The 23,106-nt window shown below is 44.7% G+C and overlaps 2 protein-coding genes across 2 annotated transcripts in view; one reads left to right on the top strand and one right to left on the bottom strand.

The window, feature by feature from the left end:
- Positions 1–11,732, top strand: part of boc (BOC cell adhesion associated, oncogene regulated) — a 33,891-nt gene extending 22,159 nt beyond the window's left edge. Inside the window, exons 4-18 of the mRNA XM_014975467.2 lie at positions 1,171–1,317; positions 3,864–4,007; positions 4,212–4,505; positions 5,709–5,981; positions 6,079–6,347; positions 6,430–6,595; positions 7,880–7,942; positions 8,183–8,392; positions 8,671–8,846; positions 8,995–9,217; positions 9,316–9,501; positions 9,588–9,790; positions 10,297–10,379; positions 10,474–10,616; positions 10,742–11,732. Of these exons, the coding sequence (XP_014830953.2) occupies positions 1,171–1,317; positions 3,864–4,007; positions 4,212–4,505; positions 5,709–5,981; positions 6,079–6,347; positions 6,430–6,595; positions 7,880–7,942; positions 8,183–8,392; positions 8,671–8,846; positions 8,995–9,217; positions 9,316–9,501; positions 9,588–9,790; positions 10,297–10,379; positions 10,474–10,616; positions 10,742–10,908 (2,747 nt within the window). The 3' untranslated portion in view covers positions 10,909–11,732. The remainder of the gene's footprint in view (positions 1–1,170; positions 1,318–3,863; positions 4,008–4,211; positions 4,506–5,708; positions 5,982–6,078; positions 6,348–6,429; positions 6,596–7,879; positions 7,943–8,182; positions 8,393–8,670; positions 8,847–8,994; positions 9,218–9,315; positions 9,502–9,587; positions 9,791–10,296; positions 10,380–10,473; positions 10,617–10,741) is intronic.
- Positions 11,733–12,420: 688 nt separating this feature from the next.
- On the bottom strand, positions 12,421–22,379 carry usf3 (upstream transcription factor family member 3). The gene is made up of 7 exons (XM_014975478.2): positions 22,226–22,379; positions 21,682–21,808; positions 20,805–20,836; positions 20,590–20,672; positions 20,401–20,497; positions 15,067–19,880; positions 12,421–14,659 (listed from the first exon to the last, which is right to left on the bottom strand). Exons 2-7 carry the CDS (start codon positions 21,723–21,725, stop codon positions 12,866–12,868), a joined length of 6,864 nt encoding a protein of 2,287 aa, XP_014830964.2. The 5' UTR covers positions 21,726–21,808; positions 22,226–22,379; the 3' UTR covers positions 12,421–12,865.
- Between the last annotated feature and the right edge of the window lie 727 nt (positions 22,380–23,106).

The following is a 23,106-nucleotide window of genomic DNA, read 5'->3' as shown; positions in this document are numbered from 1 at the left end:
TCCTCCAGATGCTGGCAGGGGGTTCACATCCAGCACGAATGGCAGATTAATCTGCCGTGGACGTGTTTGCGCCAGTGATCTGACTACATCGTGGTGGAAACCAAAGCCCTGATTGAGATTTGCTTATTGAGTCAGAGCCGTGTATAAATCTGATCAGCTGCTCTTTTTTTCCTCTCTCTCTCTTTTGCAGCCTCCCTCCTCCCCCCTTTTCTTTTGTGCTAAAGTGTGTGACCGGTCCAAGAACAACACAGGAGTTATAGCACCTCTGGACAGAACTGAGAGCCTGTGTTTGTTAAGAATAAATCAACAAAAAACTGGTAGACGTTTAATTACGCTCCACAAGAAGTTTTATTTATCTTTCATTTCACTCTTGAACTCCTCCTTGACGAATTTCTCCTGCTCTCCCTCCCACTCCAAAGCTTCTCCCTGCCCTCTTTTTCTTCCCTCGGCTTTTGCTTTCTGGGGTTCTGTTTGGTTCCGGCCTCTTAAGAGCAGGGCTTCGCCGCTTCCTCTCGAAGCCCAAACTGGAAATCTGCCCCTGTAACTCTACTCTTTCACCTTTGACCCGTCCTGCTCAGCCCTCTGGGCCGCTCAGCCTGGGGTTTTTTAAAGGAGGGGAGGAGGGTCACGGGGTCAGATGATCATCTAGGCCGCGCAGACTCTGTGTCTGCAGGAACACGGTCGCATCGCAGCACATGGCTCCAGTAATCCCGCTCCCACGTTTCCCACAGGCTCCGAATCAGTTCCAGTCCCGAGCTGATGTCGGGGAGGATTGATGAGACCTCCTCGGGTAGTACAGAGACCCCCTTTTTTGGCTTTTGAATGAAACTATTTTGATTACAAGAAAAAAACAAGAAACTGGAGTGATTTAAAAAAACAACAAAAAAATCATTTTTTATGAAATTCCAGCAAGTTTAACTGGATCACACAGTGGGGAAGAAGAGAAACAATGTGGTTGCAACACAGCAGAGTGAAGCTGCTGTGACAGACACTCAGCACGGAGACAGCGCAGTTATTATTGCTCAAAATATTGTGGTTTCTCTGCTTCGAAAGCTGAGGACTGACTGTACATGTGCAGCTTGATGAGTTTTATTCGGTGCGCTTAGCTGCTGAAACGAAGCAGTCGCGCAGCTTTCTGACCGTTTTCGTCATTCTGTGTGCTTGTTGCAGAGCTTCGGGATTTCGAGCCCGACATCCAGCAGGAGATAGAAGTCGACGAGGGCAACACGGCCGTCATCGAGTGTCACCTCCCGGAGAGTCAGCCCAAAGCTCAGGTCCGCTACAGCGTCAAACAGGAGTGGCTGGAGACGTCCAAAGGTAACGCTCCTCGTTCTCGTCCCGCGTCCCATTTCAATTCCTAAACTGTCTCCATTATTTACAGGAATGCTGTAATCCTCCCCTCTGACCGCTCCGTAATGCCTGCGATAAGGCCGTTATCTGGGGAATGTCGCAACGTGGGAATGTAGTTGTTTATTTTTCAAATGGTTTTACTTCTGAGTCTCCTGAAAGAAAAGAAAAAAGCTCCAGTGGTTTGTCACTGGTATGCTGATGATGCCTGGGAGCCGTAGGTACTGATATCTGCCTCTTATCTGCGAGGAAATGAATTCCACATTGTCGAAAGCTGGCGGATTGTTCTGACTCAGAATCGAGGGCGCCACTATGTGGCCTGTTGGGATAGTGCAGCCTTTTAATGGAATGGCTCTGAGGGCTCATGTTACAAACCAAAGTTTTGCAACGTGGACTTTTTTTTTTTGTTGTTGTTGTTGTTCTTATTTTCATTTAGCTTCTCTTCTTTGTCATCCTCTTATTCCAAAGTGCCCCAATGTATTTTCAGCTGCCTTTGTGCCTTTAATGACTCTAGAGGCCAAGTAAACAAACCCTGACCACAGAGTAAATTAACTCTGCCAAACACCTCCATAAATCAAACTGTTGCTAAAGGTGGTTGCTAGTCACACATTTTGTCATAACTGTTGCGAGATATCGAATACAGTAGTCGTGAGTGGATAAAAATACTTTGCTGTGCCCAGAGTTGCCAACATTTGAGTTGAACGCGCAATACACCGAAGGACCAGATCTGTCAAAAGCGGTTCGTTTTCAGCAAGAGGGTTGTCTCGTTCTGGGAATCTTAACATTTTGGGACAAATGTATCTGTAGAAATAAAGACATGCAGCACGTCTCCTTTACAAAACAGACTATACATTCAAGTAAAAAAAATAGAATTGAGGCCATCACACAATATTCAGATATACAAATTTAACGTTTGGGTGAAAAAGCTTAGATTTTCCTTTCTTTGCGTTGGATTATGAAATCTTTTTTTTTTCCCCAACCATCGCAATTGTTCAGAAGCTTTAAGAAGCTCCCTGCGACTTTTCATTATTTATGAGGCGCTGCGACAGAGAGCAGTCTGTTACACGGCTCAAACAGAGATGACATGATTAATGTTGACGTGTGGGAATTGCAAAAGACTGCCAACATTTCTAAAATCCAAATTTCCATGACGAAGGGATTAAACAGAGAAACTTTACTGCAATAAGTTGGGTAACTAAGAGTTGATAACAGGGAACATATTCTTCTTCCCTTAGTAACAACTTCCACACTGAAATGTGTTGTAAGTGCAGCCTGGGATCGTTTCAGGATGACACATTCACTGTTTTTGGAAAAATGTTGTTTCTCAGTGCCTTTTAAATTTTTTTGTTGGACTGAAACAGGGGCTGCAGGTGAGGTCGTTATTGTAAAATCTACAATGCTACTGATGCAATTAAATTAGCTTGTATCAGTATTATGTTGCTATGGAAACAGCTTAACAAGGTTTGGTTTATTTTGGCAAAGTAATGCGATTGTTTGGGTGAATATTTTGATATGCTCTCTTTCTCTCTAATTCTGGTAATCCTCCCAGGATGCCTTCAGGAACAGATTTTTTTTCCCCCCCAAGCACTCTTAACTGACTGTGCTGCTGCCACGCATATAGGCAACTTCACCGTTAAATATTTCAGTGTAACTAAAGTTTGGTGATGAAGTGAAAAAAACAAAAAAAACAACTTCTCTCTCTTTCACATAAAAACTAAGGAGGTGATTGGAGGGCTATAGTTGGGAGGACTTGCAGGTTTTCAGGGACAGAGAGGAAGTATCAACTCTTAGCCATCCTGAGGAAACGACACCAAAGACTGCAAACATGCGCAGAGGGTAGTCAGGACTCTAAAGAGAACTGACTGACTAACTGTGTTGACTCAATCATAAACAGCTGTCCTCAGCTTTCCACATTTGCAGTGAGATTTATCTGGGCAGAGTGAGAAATGGAAGAACTCTCATCACTCCAGGAGAGTGAGAGTTGGCAACCTTGCTATGCTCTTTAGTTTTTATTGTTTTTTGTTTTGCACTTTAACCAGCACTGGATGTGAATCACACGTTTCTGCTTCTGGGTTAAGATTGTTTCATAACCAACATTCTGAAACGAAAAGCAGCCGTTAACCGTATGACATCCAATCATGCATAAAAGATCTTAATGATAAAGTATGTTCTCATAGCTTACTGCGATAAAGTGTGGTTCCAGGACTCCCATCATTAGGTTTTGGTTTAGACATCATGATCAGGTCCATTTTGCAAAAATGGGGAGCAAAAGCACAATAAATGCAAATGGGTGGGGATCATATAAAGTTTTCAGCAAATGACATATGATCAAACTGAATAATTGGAGATTTTTGCATTTTATGTCTACTTGATGACATATGCAATGGTTTAAAAACAGAAGTAAAGCCAGATCAGGAGCCCTTTTTAGGTTTTGGATCCACTGAAGTAGATCTCATTCTTTGTCTGTTGGGCTTCTCTCATCCAGCATGTATTTTCTCCTTTTTATTTTATTTTAGGAAACTACCTCATCATGCCATCAGGGAACCTGCAGATAGCCAACGCCACCCAGGACGACGAGGGGCCGTACAAGTGTGCCGCTTACAATCCTGTCACTCAGGAGGTCAAAACGTCCAGATCCACAGATCGCCTGCGCATTCGCCGTGAGTCTCGGTTCTGAACATCGACATCAAGGCAAAACAATCTAAACTTATGACCATAAGAACACAGTAACAACAGCACGGTGGTAGAGTTCCTATTTTACAATAGTCAAAGATTAAAATGCGTAGATGTTTTAATTCAGCATCTGTTTCATCTCTCTCCCAGTTTCATCGTCCGTATCTCGACTCTCTCCGTCTCTCTTCCAGGCTCCACGTCCGAAGCGGCTCGCATCATCTACCCGCCGGCGCCCCGATCCATCATGGTGACCAAAGGCCAGCGGCTGGTGCTGGAGTGCGTGGCCAGCGGCATCCCCACCCCGCAGGTCACGTGGGCGAAGGACGGGCTGGACCTGCGCTCTCACAACAACACGCGCTTTCTGCTGAGCAACCTGCTGATCGACGCCGTGAGCGAGGGCGACTCGGGCACGTACGTCTGCAGAGCGGACAACGGCGTGGTCTCGGACCGATCCGCCACCGTGCTCTACGACGTTCAAGTGTTTGGTGAGCAGATGATTTATTGCATTCCGAGTCTCTCGCTAATTTGGCTGTATTTTTTTGTCTGGGTCATGAGTTTGGGAATTATTATTTTGTCTCCTGCTTGGCGAAGCAGCAAGACAGAGTTGTGTGTGTGTGTGCAGAGGCGTAGAAGACAGGCTGGAGACAGGGCTCTTTATTCTATAGCTGCACTTGATTGAACGTGTCTAGGTTATGGATGGCTGTTTTTACAGTGATTTAGTGTGCGTGTGCGTGCGTGCATGTTTGTGTTAATGTGTTGTGAGCTTGTCTCTCTGCAGCTGGCTCTAATTAAAGTCAAGAGCGCTGCTGTAGCTGTAATGAGTTCTGTCTTTACCCCCCATTCACAAGCAGCCAACCATCAACTAGTGAGTCTAGGCTCACTCTGCACACATAAACCTTTTAATATGTACGGTGACTTGCAAAACTATTTGCACCCCTTGAACTTTTTCATGTTTTGTTGCATAACGGATGCAAACTTCGGCGTGCTTCGTCGTAATTTTATGCTCTGGACCAATGCAAGGTGGAACTTAACCGTGAAGTGAATGGAAAGATTATTTTAATTTTTTTTTTACTACATAAAACCTAAAAATTGCAGAAACAATTGCAAAAGCCCCTTTGGTTTTTGCAATACAGCTCAAGCCTAGTTGGATGAGATGAAGAGCGTCACTTTTTTCCTTCTTGCCACAGACTCCCAATTATATTTTGGTCTGGGCTTTGACTTAGCCATTCTAACACATGAATACTCTTTGATCTAAACCTGTCCATTGCAGCTCTGGCTGCATGTTTAGGGTCTGGGCAGTAAACTTTTCACCCACATCTTTGGAGACTTTAACGGGTTTTATTTCCATATTGACTTTCCAGACACCTCTGACCAGCTTTCTTTTACTCGGTGAAGAAAAACCCCCTGTAGCATAATGTAGCCACCACTGTGTTTCAGTGATTTGCACACAGACTAAAAAACGTTCAATTCTGGACTCATGTGATGGGAACACCTTCGTCCATATATTTGCTATGTCCCCTCGGGTTTCATTTTGGGGTATCGGAGTAAGGAACTAAATACATGAAAATTCTTTCAGGTTTTTGAAAATGCAAAATGCGGAAAACCAAATATCCTTTTCTTTCCGCTCTAAGGTGTCTTATATAAAACCCACAGACTCTTAACCCTCATGTGTACCATTCCTCCTGCAGAGCCTCCTCTGGTGACCATAGAGCTGCAGCAGCAGGAGGTTGCGTTCGGAGAAACTGTGCGGATCATCTGTCAGGCCCGAGGAAAGCCCACTCCCTCAGTGACGTGGCTCCACAACGCCCGACCCCTCGCTCAGTCCTCCCGCCACCGCCTCACCTCGCGGGCGCTGCGCATCTCCAACGTGAGCTCTCAGGACGATGGCCTGTACCAGTGCATGGCGGAGAACGGGCTGGGCAGTTCGCAGGCCTCTGCTCGCCTCATCACGGTATCGACCGGTAAGCTGCTGTAAATTGGTGCTCCGCAGCGAGGTTTCTCTCTGTATCTGGAAGCCTTCAGATTTGATAGGGTGTGTGTTTTTCTTTGTTCTGTTAGGGATTTCATCTCGGGGAAGGCTGCCCCCTAATTTTCGCCCCCTCAGTCCTGATAAAGTGCTGAAGGAGCAGCCTCCTGTAAGGCCTGGGACCGCCGGAGCCACGCTGCCTCTGGACTGCTCCTCGTTACCGGGACAAATATTACCTGCAGAAGCCCCCATTATTCTCAGCCAGCCTCGAACAGGCAAGGCCGACTACTATGAGCTGACCTGGAGGCCTCGGCATGAACGAGGGTCCCCTGTGCTGGAGTACGTGATCAAATACAGAAAGGTAACGAGGGCTCTTACTAAACTAAATCTACATGGCACCTCTTCCTCTTTTCTCTCTGACCAAGTCCTTTTTTTACTTCTAGGAGGGACCCCCTCTTGCTGAGTGGATCACTCGAAGTATCTCAGGTTCCCTCCATAAGCTGATTCTAACCAAACTGCAGCCAGACAGCTTGTATGAAGTAGAGATGGCTGCAAAGAATTGTGCTGGTTTGGGACAGCCGGCCATGATGACCTTCAGGACTGGCAAAGGTATGAGAGACACATGTCATACCTTATTGGCATATTTTCAATCCCATGTAATTCTTTCTTGAGTAAAAAAATATTTTTTTTGGGGGGTGGGGGGACCTTTCCAATCAGAAGTGGGGAATATTTGCCTAAACTTTCTAAGGTTTCTAACCTTGCCGGAACTACAATGTTATACCAAAGGAATGGCATGTTGGCCTAAAAATTCAATATGGGTATCATCTGACTGAGCTCCTCCTTCTGCTTGTTCCTTGTGTTCATACTTGAGTCATGATGTTGCAATGTTTCCCCCCAGAAAACTTGCTAAGCCTGGCGGTTGGGGCGCCCGGCAGTCATTCATCCAGTGGCCCGTTGTGTTTCTGAGTTGAAAATTGTTGGAGAATGTGAAAAAAATTCACTCGATAATCACGTGTCATTGGAAAATTGGAAGATTAATATCTGAACACCAACTATAAAGACTTAAAAAAAAGGCCAACATAAAAGAAAAATTAAAAAAATAAAATAAAATAAATGAGCAATGCTAAGCCTGGTGGGGGCACAAGTAAAGCGTGGCGGCCCGCCAGCCTTATAATACACTGTGTTCACAGATTCTGCCGCTTGAGCTGTGGATCTGTTCATTTCACAGGGTTACTTTGAGCCTCTTGGCTGCTTCACTGATTATTGGTCTCTGCTTGCCTGACCTGTCAGTTTAGATGAACAGCCATCTCTTGGCAAATTTGCAGTTTCCTGCAGGTTTCCGTTTTTAGATGGATTGAACAGTGCTCTGAGATTTTCAAGCCTGGTTTGAACGGTATAGAAGGTCTACATTTCTTCACAATTTGACCTCTGACCTGTCTGCTATGTTCCTTGGTCTTCATGATTATGTTTGTTCACTAATATTCTCCAGCTAACCTCTAAGGTCTTCACAGAACCGTGAGATTTATTCTCGGATTAAACAACACAGAGGCAGACTTCTGAAGTTAATTGACTGCAGTTGATTTTATTTTGGGATGTCTTGGATAAGGGTCTAAATATGTAGATTTTATTGTTTCCGTGAAAACGGTTGGAAAACCGTGTATCCTATTGTTTCCACATAACAGCTCTGCACTTTTTTGTGTCATTTGTGGTTTTGTGAGACAAATTGTGTGAAATTTCAAAGTGCATGAACCCTTTTTATGAGGCACTGTCATCGATTTCAAACTTTTTAAACCCATAGTTCACAACAAAAAGAAATTAAATCTGCATTATTTCTTAAGACGACTTAAGAAAATATCTGTAGCACTAAACAGTTTTGTTTTTTTCTGTCTTCAGTGCGTAAAGGAGCGTCCAACGACCCACCAAAAACCCCAGCTGTCCCTTCACCAAGCCTCTCTCGTAAGCCTTCTACCTGCGAACGCAACAAATCCCTGATTAACAGCAACTAATGGCATCAAAGGCCTAAACTAGGACTAACCTCAGCTACTAACCCTCTCCTCTAACAGTTTTCTCTCTTGCATTTCTGTCTGAAGGATGAGCTCTCAGTAAGTTGAGCACTTTGAGGCTGCATTGTTGTGCTGTGATTTATTTCCATATTGTCGCTACATATTTGACCCCGCCCTACCCTGCTCTCCGCAGCTCCCGAAGCTCCCGATAAGCCCACCGTCTCCATGGCTACGGAGACCTCGGCGTACGTGACTTGGATTCCTCGCGGCAACCGCGGCTTCCCCATTCAGTCATTTCGGGTGGAGTACAAGAAGGTGAAGAGGCCCGGGGAGGACTGGGTGACGGCGGTGGAGAACATTCCCCCATCCAGGCTGTCTGTGGAAATCACGGGCCTGGAGAAAGGTTGGTTTGGAGGAGGGGAGTTATCGGATGTCGTTCCATGCAATTATGACGATGATGCCCTGCGTAATTACAAGTTCCTCGGTCGGTAAATTTATCACCATAATGAGTATAGTTAAAGCCATTTCAGTGATTGCTGACATTAATCAAAACATAACTAGGTTACAATTAACATAACATTTGCTCTGAGAAAGAAAACATAAAACTGCTTCACTCTGCCTTTTAAGTGTCTGAGTAGCCTGGGGCCGCTGATTGCGAATGTTCGTTCCTCTCCCCTGTAGGCACGTCCTATAAGTTTCGTGTGGTCGCCGTGAACGTAATCGGTTCCAGTCCACCCAGCGCCCCCTCCAAGGCCTACACTGTGGTGGGTGGGAAAACCCACGAGCGTCCCGTTGATGGCCCTTACATCACTTACAACGAAGCCATCAATGAGACCACGATCATCCTGAAGTGGACGGTACGTGTCCAAAGACATTTTTGACAGTCGGGGGAGGGTTTGAAATGTCTGAACTTTGCCAATTTAAGTCTGCAAATGTACTTAAAAAAACATCGGGGAAACTGGGTTTGATATAAAGCTCATTGTGATCGTTACCTCCTCACTATAGTATGATCCTGTGAACAACACGCCCATCTATGGTTTCTACATCTACTACCGCCCAACGGACAGCGATAATGACAGCGACTACAAGAAGGATGTGGTGGAGGGGGACCGGTACTGGCATTCGATCACGGACCTGCAGCCGGAAACGGCGTACGACATCAAGATGCAGAGCTTCAACGAAAAGGGCGAGAGCGAGTTTGGCAACGTAGTAATCCTTGAAACTAAAGGTGAGAGCATTTACAGAAGATGTTTGTTGGATTTTCGTGAACATGTCGTTATCTGACTAAGATCTTCCTAAGCCTTTTCTATTTATTTTTTTCCTCAGCCCGACTTAATAACCCGCGACCTCGGGCTCCGGAGCCTACAGATCCAGAGGCTGAAGCCCCCGGCGTGCTGGTGCCACGGCCTGGCGACCTCCCCTACCTCATCGTTGGTATTGTCCTAGGAGCCTTTGTCTTCATCATTGTCGCCTTCATCCCGTTCTGTCTCTGGAGAGCCTGGGCCAAGCAGAGTGAGTTTTCCCCAGAGATCCTCAGGTTTTTGATGACAGGCTGTTGCCTTTGCACGTGTCCTAATTCATTACTCCATTACCTGCAGAGCAAGCGTCAGACTTATGCTTCCCAACTGTGGCTGCTCCGGTGTCGGCGTGTCAGTACACCATGGTTCCTCTGCAGGGACTGGCCCTGGTTGGACACTGCCCCCTGGACTCTCACATGACTCCTTCACGCAGCGTTTACCCCGCAAATGGAGAGTACATCCAGAACGGAAAAGCTCAGCACTGCCTTCCAGGACTGCAGCAGGTGAAAACACTTTGACTGAAGTGACATGTGGTACACTGGAACAAAAATCAGTAATAGAATTTCAGGAGCTGTGTAAAAAAAACAACAACAAAAAACTGCACATTTAAAGGCCAGTGTCAACATACTGGTGAGAACAGTTAAGAAAATGTTTTTACAAATGCATTTGTAAAAACTGGTTGAGATTAGCTTAATTTTAAACTAGAAATACTTGTAAGCCTTTTTTTTTCATCCAAAAAGCACATTCATTAAATAACTAAATGTTGCATCTCAATCCAGACAATAAACTCAAAGCTTTTGCTAATTTTAAATTCTGGCTAGGTTTGTTCACTTGGGTGGGACAGAAAGATGTTTTCCTTTTTTTTTTTTTTTTCGCAAAAAACATTTGGCAATAGTTCCTGTTCTTTTTGCGTTGCTGACTAACAAACTTTATAACAGTTCTGCTACTACTAATAATGTTTTGTTCTTTTATTGTTGAATAAAAACCTTTATGTTGTCTTACTTTGCAGGATGAAGTGGATTGTGACTTGGAGTGCAACACGCTTCTCCCACAGGCAAATGGACATCTGCCTCTTTACCAGTACTCCAGCAGGTTAATAATTATTGAATTATACGAATGGCATTTCATTAAGTAAAGCTAAAAATAAAAACCTTCTGCTATCATTGAAAATGTATATTTTTCTCAGGGAGGCGGATCATCAGGAACGGAGCCACTGTTCTCCTGACGACTCCACTCATCAGCTTCTGGCGTCTTCCCATGAATTTCTCAGCTCACAGGAAGCAGGAGGCGGTGGTGGGTTTGGTGACGGCACGCCAAACATCAATCAAAGTAAGTGTGGATTCTTCTAATATGGAAGGAACAAATGTTGCAAATAACCCTTTTGAGATTTGAGCATCATTCTGCCCAATGTAGAAATCTTAAAAATATTTTTACCTGCTCTTTCATTCCTGCAGAACAGGAACCTCTCCGTCTTTTGTCACTTGAGGACGACGGTGTTTTCACCTCCTCTTATTCCACAACCACAATGCAACGATCCCAAGATACAATACAGGAAGTAAACATCCTCCCGAATGAAGTGTCCTCTGAGAACGTAGGGACGTCAGACACCACAGATGCATAACAGACTCTTAGTGAACAGAGGAAAAAAAAAAGAGAATATATTTATTTTTGTATTAGAATATTTATATATTTATGCTTTTGTACATATAATTGTGTTATTATACTGTATATATGGGTATTTTCATATAAAAACATGATTAATTCATATATCTGCTCACTCTACATCCTTGACAAAGGGAGTCTGCATTTCCAGAGCGACTTCCATTTATTTGGCACTTCCACGTCCAGACCTCACCCGTCCATTCCTTCCTCACTTCGCAGACATCACCCCTTCCTAAATGTTCATTGTGTTTAGCTTTATGCAGACCAGAAACAAAGGGACCATTTCTCCAATCAGATGCTGTAATTATGAGGTGCTGTCATCACGTTCTCAAGAACCGAAAACTGTGTACAGCTGTAACGTAATGTACTTTGCTCTTCATTAACAAACTATTAACAAGTGTATGCAATTTAAAATCATTGTTTTCAGTAGTGTACATGAGATTATATATTGTGTATAGTTATTTATTTGTTGGAGTTTATGGTATTTTTAAAAAAAAATCATCACTGAATGGGAGAGATTCTGGAAAATAACAGTCATCGATAAGCTGAACTTTACTCTGCAGCCACTTCTGTTTACTTGTTCGCTGGTTACCAAAAGACTGCCAGGTGTGGAAGCTGTGACAGGTGTTAGTATTATTCCTTCCTGACAGGTCAGTGGAAAAAGTATTACATAAAAGTGATCAAAATGAAGGAGATCCTGAATCTACACTCCCTAAAGAGTGCAGGCTGTTTTCTGCACATGCTGGAGCACAATTGCATGTAAATAAAAAGCTTATAAAATAATTATGGGTGTTTTGTTTCTTTTGTCTAGCTTCGAGTCATTAGCTGGTGTTTCGGCTATAATATACTGGCCACTTGGTGTGTAATGCTCAACACAATCATTTTATTAAAATGATTTGCCGTGGAAAAAGGATAAACAACAAACAAGCTAGCGTTATGCTGTAAATAAGTGTATGCATTATCTGCTGTTGGGTGTTATGCTCAATGCCTGATATACTTGTGTCATACAACATTCAGATCTATGTGTTGGTGTTCTCTAATAAGCTACAAATGGCATGTTAGCATAACAGATAATCTATGTTGACAGCAGCTAATATGCTAACATGTTAGCAAGAAAAAAAAGGCAGAGAAATGACAGTTATCCTTATAACATTAGCATGTTTGAAATGGTATACAAAAGCTAAAGTTAGGCAAAATACTAGAGTTATCAATAAGTATGCTAGCTAAAGCAAACATCTAGAGATGACGCAAAGGATTGTTCATATGAACATTAGATTATCCTGGGCCTCCTCTTCACTGCCTTTGAAGCAGCGTCTTTTTCAAAAGCTAATTCATAACTGCTGTGATGCAGATCACTGCTGGAGAGTCTTCCTGCCTACTCAGGTGAGTTAAAATGTTTTTTTGAATACTAATTCTGTAAAATAAACTGGATTCTGAAAACAAGAAAAAACAACTCACGGAAATGACAATGTTATGCTTATAAATTTTATTTATCAATTTTGTATTTACAAATACATAATCTAGCAACTTTGATATGAAATATTGGTATTTACAAAATAGCTCTTCAAAAAATCTGTACAGTACAACCTGATAAGTTAGTAAATTAAATTAGTAACTGTGCAGAAGGTTTCCTTTTGACCCGAAATTCAAGTTCTAAACTTTTATATTTTCTTCAGAACCAGTTTAACCAACATTTCGAAAAGGAGCATTCGGGACTTATTTCCATAAAATCCAAAAGCCTTATGGAAATTTTAAATGATTACTATGACATTAGGCATGTCAAAAAGAGAGAAAAGCAAAACAAAACAAACTGAGTGGACATGTAAACAACAAATCCCCAAACTACACATTTCAAACAGACAATGCAATTGTTTGCTCTTGAACAACAGTCCAAAAAGGCATTAAACTAAAACTCATCACACAGCTGAACTGCCATCATGGCCCAGGATGTGGCTGATGTTGTGGGCCGGACGATTGGGTTGCTTGCTTGAGTCAGCTGATGATGTGTTGGTCAGGGACAGCAGAGGGGACATCTGCATGGATGAGCCATCCGAGGGCATGCCAGTGGCGATTTCGGGGAACAGCGAGGTGAGGCTGAAGTTGGAGATGTGAGGCGTTATTCCAGACGACGGCATGGGAGGCATATCAGGAAGCAAAGGGAAACTGGCTTGACCAAACCCCACTGGCCGCGTTGGGGAGAGGATGGAGCTGAATCTGTTGTTGAGAGGAGGAGCGTTGGCCTTGTCGGCGCTCGGGCTTGTAAACATTTGGTTGGGGAAGTACTGGAGGGCAACATCACTGGGGAGGCTGGGATGGGCAGCTGGAGAGTACGAGGGGTAAAAGGAGGGTAAAGTGTTCTGGGGCTCCACGGGGAGGAGGGACGGTGTGCGAGAGGTGCTGGGTTGGCTCACCGGAGGGATAAAAGTAGAGTTTGCATTAATCGGGGGAGGAGGGTTCATCCCTCCCTCTGAAATAAAGGGGAACCCAAAGTTCTGAGCCAGGTGTTGGTCAGCAACAAGATTGTTGTCATTGGGAACCTGTGCACTGTCTGCCATCAAGCACACAATGGTGGTGCGGCGGTTCTCTCCTCCAGGCTGAGTCCGACCCAGCAGGACCCCTCCCCCCGAGGGCAGAGGTAGGTGGCCCTCTGCCTCAAAAGGGTTGGTGGGTCTCTGTGCTCCCGATCGATGTCTCAGTTTGACGGGATGAGCGTCTCTGGGTATATGTCGGGAATGCTGGCTGACAGCAACGGGGGGCCTGAGGATGGCAGAGGAGCGGCCGGGCTCAGAGCTGCTGTGGGGGGTTGGAGGGTGGGGCAGACCTGCTCGGACGCCGGGCCCTACGTGCATATTACTGCTGACCTGAGAAATGTGGCCCTTGTTGGCCTCTGTGAGTCGCATAGCTGGGGCCTTCTGGGACTGAGGCACGCTCGGACTGGAGGATTTGGCCTGGATGTCTCCTGATGAACTTCCAGGCATGCAGCTGTACTCCATGGTCACTGGGGGGCAACACTGAACTGCTCGCTGATGGTTGCTCTGCTCAGGAAGGTGTGGAGAGAGGAGGCTTTGCATGAAACTCTGGTGGCAGGCTTCCTGTTCCCGAGGCAGCGCAGGACCAACTTGGACTCCCTGAGGGCCGGGATGGGGTCCACTGTAGCTGCCACGATTTCTTACGTCTGCAGTGGGGCCAACACTCATCCTGAATCCTCCCTGCTGCTGTCCCTGAGGGCCCCGCTGAGAGGGGGGTACCGACTTGGGGGCCATGTCACTCCCACGAGAGACCTGAGCTTCAAAACTGCCGAGCTGATGCGTTCCCCCTCCACCAGCCATTGCCTTGAAGGACTGACACTCAGATATGCGTTGGTCAGCAGATGTAGAATGGTCAGATGAAAGGCGGTTCTGAGGGTTGTGAACAATGCCAGCCTTCCCTCGCGATGTGTCCAGGTAGCTGTGGAGGTCTGGTTGCTCTTGGGTGGCACCTCGACCGGGCTGGAGATGGAGAGCCATGCGTTGCTGCTGATCCCCGCTAGTGGAGCTTTTACCGATGAGCGCCTCTGCAGAGTAGTTCGACACGCGGTGACGCTCCTGTCGAGACGGAGCACAGGCCAGCTCAGATGAACGCGACACCGTGTTGGTAGGAGGAGAGATGAGCTGCTGCTCTAAGCTTCTAGAGCTCATCATCCTCTGCATAGCATTATGGTCCTGACCAGACTGCAGCAGAACGACAAGTTAGACACAAAAATCTTTATATTCCTCAGTAAATATGTAAAAAGGATGAAATTCTGCAAACTACAAGAAATCATAAATAAAAATGATTTCAGTCGGCCAATTCCAGGATTCCTTTACATTTTTAATAGTAAAAGTTCCCTGCTTCAAAAGAAAGAAAGAAAGAAAGAAAGGTTGAAATAAATTGCAAAAGAAAGAGTGAACAAAAGACAAGAGCAAAAGTGCTAAGGGAAGACAGCAAAAGAAAGAGCACCTGCTCATCTTAAATGAGCAGGTGCTACTAATCAAAAGCAAGGTTCATAACTTAGAGGATGAACTTTAGCAGTATTTCTCATTCAGATTCAAACAAATGATCATAAACTATACATTAGTAACATGTTACCCATACCCACCTTGAGGTGGTCCTGCTGAGCCAGGTGGCTGTTGTGATGGGCCCTGGATCCCACTGACTGGGCCTCACATGTCTTGTCCTGATGCCTAAAGTGCTGCTGTTGAATCTGTTGCTGTAAATGCTGAGGATGTCTGGGATGAGAGTTCTGCTGCTGCAGCTGCTGCTGCTGTTGTTGATGTTGAGTCTGGGGAGGCTGCTGGTGCGCCTGCTGCTGTTGTTGGTGTTGTGGATGAGACGCTTGGTGCTGTGTTGGTTGTTGATGCTGTTGAGGCTGTTGGTGGGACTGCTGAGGATGCTGTGACTGCTGCTGATGGGAATGCTGATGAATTCCAGGCTTGTCCAGGTGATGTTGCTGCTTCTGCTGCAAGCCAGCAGGTGAGCCAGTTTGATTCCCTCTGACGATTCCCCGCTTCTTCTGGACATGCTGCTGCTGCTGCTGCTGTTGTTGTTGTTGCTGCTGCTGCTGCTCCTGCAGTGCCCTCTGGTGTAGTGAGTGGCGCTGTGCAGGGTCAGATTGAGTCAGGTGGTGCTGCAGATGATATAAATGGTGTCTCTGCTGCTCTTGTTGCTGCTGTTTCATGTAAAGGTTTCCTCCCAGATGCTGACTGGGCTGGCTAACAGGATGCTGCGGGTGACCCTGTGGCAGATGAAGCCCGCCTGCCTGGTTCTGCTCAGGAGGAACTTGAACTGGGCAGTGACCATCAATGGGGCGCACGACTGGGCTCATGAAGGAGTTTGATGAGAAAAGAGGGCCTCCATTTTCTGAATTAATCCTAGTCATTACAGCTGCAGAGGTGGACGGCAGCTGTCCCAACATCATCTGACTGTGGTCTGGTGCTTTCACATCCATGTGACCCACTGGGTTACCCGGCGGAGGGCAAGGCTTTGGTCGTTTTCCTGCATTTAACATCGCTTCTTCTGGGGCTTGTCTTTTGGAGATCATCTTCCCATGTCGCTCACCTACCACACTTCCAGGAGGGCCTCTTATAGCATTATTTTTCAAGGCGGCATACTCTGCTACTTGGGCAGTGCCTGAACAGGTTGAGATGGAATTGCTTGAGGGTAGGGACATATGAGTAGATGTCCCGGCTGGAGAAGGAACTGACCCCTGTTGGGCGGTCAGACTGGGGGAACTGGGATAGGGTTGGTGACTGGAGCTGGATCTGATCAGATTGTTAACACTGAGGCTAGCGGCTGTCCCACCTTGGGTTGAACTCTGAGACTGTCCTGGAGGGAGAGGTTGAGATTTTGAGCAAGCAATATTTTGCAGATGTCTGTTTGGCCCACTCACAGACACATCATGGTGTTTAGCTGGACCTTGGTCCATCAGTTTGGTTATCTTGCCTGGCTGCCCAGCTGAGCCTCTGTCTCTGCTGGAAGACACTGGTGGGGTTTTGGGGGAGTCCCATGTAGCTGAAGCAGTGTTGTCCCCCGAGCATCCTCCACTTCTTCTCTCTGGGCTATCTTGTTCTAGCATCGCCAACGCGAGCATCTCCGCTTGTTCAGATGTAAATGCAAATGATCCAAATGAGCCGGAAGACACACCGATGCTATGGCCTTGAGGAAGCATCGACGCAACAGAGAATCCTCGACCACCAGCTCCCCCTGTGGTCATTGGAGAATCAGTCTGCCTGTTGGACGTAATATTCTGCTCCATTGCCTGGTCATCCAGGTTTGTGTAAACTTGTTGAGACACTGCAAAGTCCTTCTTTAAGGGAGCTTCAGACATCACCCCAACCAATCCTTCTTTTCTTGCTGCTGTGGAAGGCCTCTCTTCCAGAGCGTCCCTGTCAATCCTTGTTGTCTGAGTTGGTTTGACTTCTGCAGGACGAGACAAGGAAGGTGGGGGAATGTTCACGTCAGTCTGTTGTGAAGGAGCTCTTGCAGTACTAGCCTTTTTCTTAATTTCTATAGTTGATGTGGAAACTGCAATAGAGGCGTCTGGAACCGAAACAGTGGGTATACGTGATGAGATGACAGGTGTGGTGGGCTGAGAAGAGGATGAAGTGGTGGGCTGAGAAGAGGATGAAGTGGTGGGCTGAGAAGAGGATGAAGTGGTGGGCTGAGAAGAAGATGAAGTGGTGGGCTGAGAAGAGGATGAAGTGGTGGGCTGAGAAGAGGATGAAGTGGTGGGCTGAGAAGAAGATGGTTGATCTTGGATCTTTGATTTCTGGGGAACAGTAGGTTGCACTGTGTTGGTATTCTGAGTCACTGATGCAGTAGACTGAATACAGATTGGGGGCAAACACAAACTAGAATCAGAAGCAGAAGTTACATGAGGGTCACTGGAAACTGCAGAGGTGACTGTGGGTTTATTTTGTTTAGCAACAGAAGAAGCAGCAGCTGGCAGGCTTTGCATTATGGTAGTTGTAGTTTTAACAGTTACTTGTTTAACCTCTGACACCAAAGGTTTGGTTACAGCAGAGCTGCTGTTAGAAACTGGAGTAATTTTAGTCTTGATTGCTAAAGCTGAGCCACTTGATGGCTTGATAGGCGTTTCACATACACACATTTTTGGTGCAGCCGAGTTACTCTGAGATGCACAGACAGAGCTTTTATCCTGCATCGGACAAAATACAACAGAGTTGGTGGATGAACTGCACACGATCATTTGCTGTGTGTCCTGACCCGATGCTACACAGCTTACAGCATCTCGTGACTCTGAAATTGTGGTGTCCATTGGTTGGACGTTTGCTGAGGACTGTAAAACTTGAGATGCTTTATCTTGAACTGCCTGGCTATCTTTAGCAGTAGCATTAGCAGATTTTTTGAGAGGAATTAGTTGTGCAGTCCTGAGCTCTTTCTTTTTGGGAGATTTGGTCCGTTTAGCAACCACTCTCTTTGTGTTTACAACCATGTGGGGCTTTTTTCCTGAAGGCTTAGAGGTGCTGGCAGCTATCCCCAACGGAACCTGTAGCTGCTGAGCAGGTAGTGCAGGTGCAGATCCAGGTGAAGGTGCAGTAACACCAACTGATGATGTAGGGGTAAGCAGACCACTGCTCTGGCAAGACAGAGGGAGGCCTTGAGATATGCTCTGGTTGAGACTGCTAAGGGCACCTAAACTGTTGAGGGCCACATTAGTAGTGGGCTCCTCAGTGGTGGTGGGCTGTACCAGTTGGAGGGTGCTCGGACCGATCTGGGAGCCACCTTTATCAGAAGTTTTCACTGGCTTCAGAGCAAACACCTGGCCATTCACAGTGATTGTTTGTGGGGCTGTGGAGACTGGTGAAGAGGAGCATCCCTGGCTGACCTGCAGAGGATGGCTCACCTCAGGCTGGGTGGGACGAGGCAGGATATGCACGAGCTGCTTTCCCCCAACACTTTGTAAAGGAGGGACAGTCACTGAACTGGTTGTGGTTGGTGTTTGAGTGGAAACAGCAGGGAGTGAGGGAGGAACAATGCTCAGCTGGGAGCTCTGAGGGGCAGGCGCAGCCTGACTGGGGGCTTGGATGATCACTATATGCTGACAAGGCGTTTGATTCGAAATGTCCTCTCTCACAACCTGCTGAGTGGGGCAGGCACTGGCCTGCTGCAGGATGACAACACTTGGATTGTTCGTGCTCTGAGATGTGGTTACACCTGGTGCTGCAGCGGTAGCACCGGCTGAGTTGACCTGCAGGACCTGCATGGTCTGCAGAAGGGGTAGCACAGCAGCTTGATGCTGAGGAACCAGGGTTTGCTGAGGCTGTGGAATAAGGGCTGTTGGAGGATGAGGAACCAACGACGCTGGCTGCAGAACTGCAGGCTGAGGCTGAGCGATCACAGCTGGTTGCGGCACTATGGCTGACTGGGGTACAACCGCACATTGAGGCTGTGTCCGATTTAGAACTGCAGCTTGTAGCTGAGGGGTACTTTTGAATGGATTAGCTGGGATATGAGTTGTGATAGGTGCCTGCTGTACAGGCACGTGTGGCTGCAGCTGTATTTGAACAGGATTAACAGAGGGTCTGCTGCCCACAGGACATACTGCAAACTGCTGGACCGTCTGGGTGGTACTGCTAACCTCTGGCGTAGACAAACTTTGGCAAACTGGTTGCACTGTGTTTCCTGCCATCTGCAATGTTGTCCAGGTCGTCTGTGTGCTGCCTGCAGCTCCAGCCCTAAGAACAGTTTGATTGGCAGGAACTGCAGTGTAGCTTACAGTTCTCATGGCAGTGTCCGGTGTCCCCAAAGAGGAACCCCCCGATGATGTAGAGGTTATGGTCTGGGTAGATGTAGTGCGTGTGGACACAGACTGCGCAGTGCTTTCAGTGGTATGTGGCGAGGCTGAATTAGCTACTAAGGGAATGCTCTGAGGCGGGGGATCGGGCTGCGCCTGCTGGAGCAGGGATGTGGTGGCTGCAGGGATCTGGAGGGTTATGTAAGACACAGAAGGTGCCAAAGAAGGGCCTACAGCAGGTGTTTCAACCACACACTGCTCCAACATCCTCAGACCTGATTTTGATGGAGAGGGTGTCGTGGTTGAGCCTGGGAGCAGTGCAGGGGTGGTAGAAGAAGTACTGACTTGCAGTAGAGCTCCATTAACTTGCAATCTGGTATCAGATGGTGGCTGAACTGCTTCAGAGGACTTCTTTCCCGGGCTTGCCTGTTTCCCTGCAGGGCCGATCACATTGCCATTGGAATAAACAACAATTCTCTTTGGGAGCTGATGGGTAGGAGTCACTTTTGCCACTTTGGCACAGCGGTGCTTTCCCTTCCAGTGAATAGTTGGGTCCTCTAAAAGGCTAATATCATGAGCTTTGAGGAGCTCAATGTAGTGAGCGCTCTCCTTTCTCAGTTCATCCAACTGACGCCGTAGTCTCCGGATCTCCTCAGCTGCATAAAGACAAAGCAGGCATTTGTATTTTTAAATAAATACTTAGGTGATTGATAAACGTCAAGTGGAGCATAACTGTGCAGTGGTTTTCTTTTTTCTAATAGATGCAATTTTTAGGGGCAGGACTAAATAAGCCATTAATTCTTCCTGCTCCCTCAAGGTTGGGTGCCCTGCAACTTTTACATATGCCTCTGCTTCAACACACCAGAGTCAAATAATGAAGTCATTAGCAGGACTCTGGAGAATTTAACTGAATACTAAGGCGGTAATTCAGCCTCAGGTATGTTGGACCAGAGATGCATCTAAAAGATGCCGGACACCGTCCCACATGCTACTTTTAGAAACAAGGCTCAATGTATAGCGTTATAATTTTGATTATTATAATTATTGTTAGCATGAATAAAAAACTTCAAGCGCAGCCTGTCACTTCGCAGTTGATAGACTTGATTGAGGGTTGTGGGATAAATAGAAGATCCTTTTAAAGTTCATGAAAAAAAAAAAGTACAAAAAAACCCTGACCTTGGACTTTATCACCACCTTCCAGAAGCAGTGTATCATTTTGTTTCTTCAGCTCAGTAATGTAGCGAAAAGCTTGGTCCAATATCATGTTCTTACTCTAAAAACAGAACATTGACATAAAATAAAAAATACACACTGTACTAGATAGACACATGGATGACTGTAATTCAATAAAAAGCAGCCATTTACCTGTTTAAGTGCCTGAGAACATGGCAGAAGATTTCCAATGCGATTAATCCCCGCATTAATTTTCTCCTTTCTGTGTCTCTCAACTATATGCAAACACAAAGAGAAAGCAGGTTTTATAATCCAATCAAATTTTAGGTAAAAAAAAAGACCTATAGCTCAACTGTTATTAATTAGCAGTTTTTAAAAAGTTTCAAAAGTAGCAGATATGATGTTACCTGCATTATGAGATTCTTTGTTTTTCTTCTTTCTGCAAAAAGTGAACAATTGATAATGCATTGAAAACATTTACAAAGGTTATAGGTGGGCAATATGATTTTGGTCCATTTGTTTCAAAAGAAAAAAGAATAAATTATTATAAACATGTTTGGAGTAATTTTTTTAAGTTAGGCAAGGGGATGCCATCATCATCAGGATGAATATGAACTTGGGGTGCATCTGTACAAAGCAATCCCAGATCAGCCTGTACTTTGGCTTTAAAGTCATGACTCACTTTAATCAAGAGAAACAAATAAAAAGGGCACACTACAGAACTCAATGGACATTTGTTTACATTTTATTTTGTTAATAAAGGTTAATAAAGGATAAGCGGGTATAGTCCATGGACTGACAGACAAATGAATAAGCAATAAAACAACTTAAAAATGGTCAATGTTTTTCAGGAACTTTTAAACAGACTACAGATTGGTTCAAATCACTTCTGAGTTGTTTTTGTAATTGTTATCCTTTGCCATTACAATATACCAAACATTGATACTGTGATAACTGTGATTTAAGACATATCTAATGGTTTTAAATAAAATGATCAACAATTTGTTGAGCAACAAATCATAAAACAATGGAGGATAATTTTCAACTAAAGGATTTAAGAGGAACGCTTTTTTTATATTAAGAGAAAAACAAGTAAAAAAGAAAAAAGAAAAACAGAATCAATGACAGTGCAATATTTATATTCTTTGTAAAAAAAAAATAATAATAAAAAATAAAAGACCAAAGAATGGGGAGCCTGTCTATTTAAGCAAAGCGTTGTCCATGTATTGAATATCCCCATTCTCTTTAAACTTAACATGTTCATATTTATATAAGCATACTTACTTGGGTTTTCGACCAGGTGTCTGAGTTTCAGTCATCTCTGGCATCCTGTTTTAACAGTTGCCTGAATGGTGAAACGTGCCAGTTAACGCATTCAACAACTGGACCTCAAGTCCGGTCTGCTCCCGTCCTGCACACAACACAAAAACGCTGTAATCATCAACGGCTACATATTAACAACTCCTATGTTACATCTGGGCTTCCTCCAGAGCAACTGGATGCTAACATGCTAGTGCAGAGTAACCTAGCTTTACTGCAAACCTAAATGCTATAACATTTAAACTTCTGCATAAAAACAGCTTCTTTGACAAACTGTTCAAACAAATGTTCTACTTCAACATAATCACATCGACAATAGATGACGTTCAAACGTCTGTTCTGTCACTTAAATAGCAGAAAGCTATCAACCTGAGCATTTAAACAAGCTAGTTTAGCCAACAGCTATCTTAGCTTACCGTTACCTAAATAATTATTGGACAAATTAAAAACGAAATAATTTACGTTCCATGTAACTAAGCGTAGTGCAACAAACGTAAATTCTACCAACCTCTAACTTCGGCATTGTGGTGAACATATGTTCCATGAACAACTTAGACATTAGGAGCTAAGCTAGCATAGCATCCAGCTCATCTCTCAAAACAATCTAGATACACCTAAATCCGTGCAGAAGAGGGTTGTACCTTCGAGACAGCCAATGGAATCGCGAGTCTAAGAAGTCTCGATCTCACTGTATGAGTTCGTGTCTAGTGAGGCTCCATTAGTTTATACATGTAAAATATGTACCTCCTCTATCGTGAAGGGTTAATATATATATATATATATATATATATATATATATATATATATATATATATATATATATATATATATATATTTATATTCTCAGAATATAAAGTTATATCATAAATACTACGAAAACGTTGTAGGCTAATAAAAAGATATGTATGAGGAGAAATGCTTTTTAAAATTCCTATATTATTACAGTTCAAAGCACACTTTTACCAAATTAAGATACTTATCTGAATTTAAATCGGACCAAACTTGTTTTAGATCAGTTAAAGTTATCAAAATTATTTCTATTAGCTAAATACCATGCCATATTTATTTATAAGTGTACATAAACATTCTAGGTTTCCTTCCACAAGCTTCTCACAATAGTTTGCTGGATTCTAGCTCATTCCTCCAGATGGAACTGGTTTAACAGTCGGTTTTGGTTGTAGGCTGTTACGCTCACAAACCAGACAGATATCAGGACTTTGTTACAAAACATGGACACTGTTCTCATTATCCCACTTTGTAACCACTTTGGGTCATTGTCCATTTCGGAAAGCCATATCAGCTCAAATTTTACTTCCTGTCACCAAGTTTTTTTTTAGATTTTTGAGTAAATTTTTTCTTCCACACTGCATAACTGTGTAGACAGGATAC

The sequence above is a fragment of the Poecilia mexicana genome, unplaced genomic scaffold (genome assembly GCF_051168715.1).
Source record: "Poecilia mexicana isolate PSO_F unplaced genomic scaffold, ASM5116871v1 scaffold_20, whole genome shotgun sequence".
Lineage (NCBI taxonomy): Eukaryota > Metazoa > Chordata > Actinopteri > Cyprinodontiformes > Poeciliidae > Poecilia > Poecilia mexicana.
Note: the sequence above shows the minus strand (reverse complement) of the source record. Positions and strands in the feature narration are given on the sequence as shown.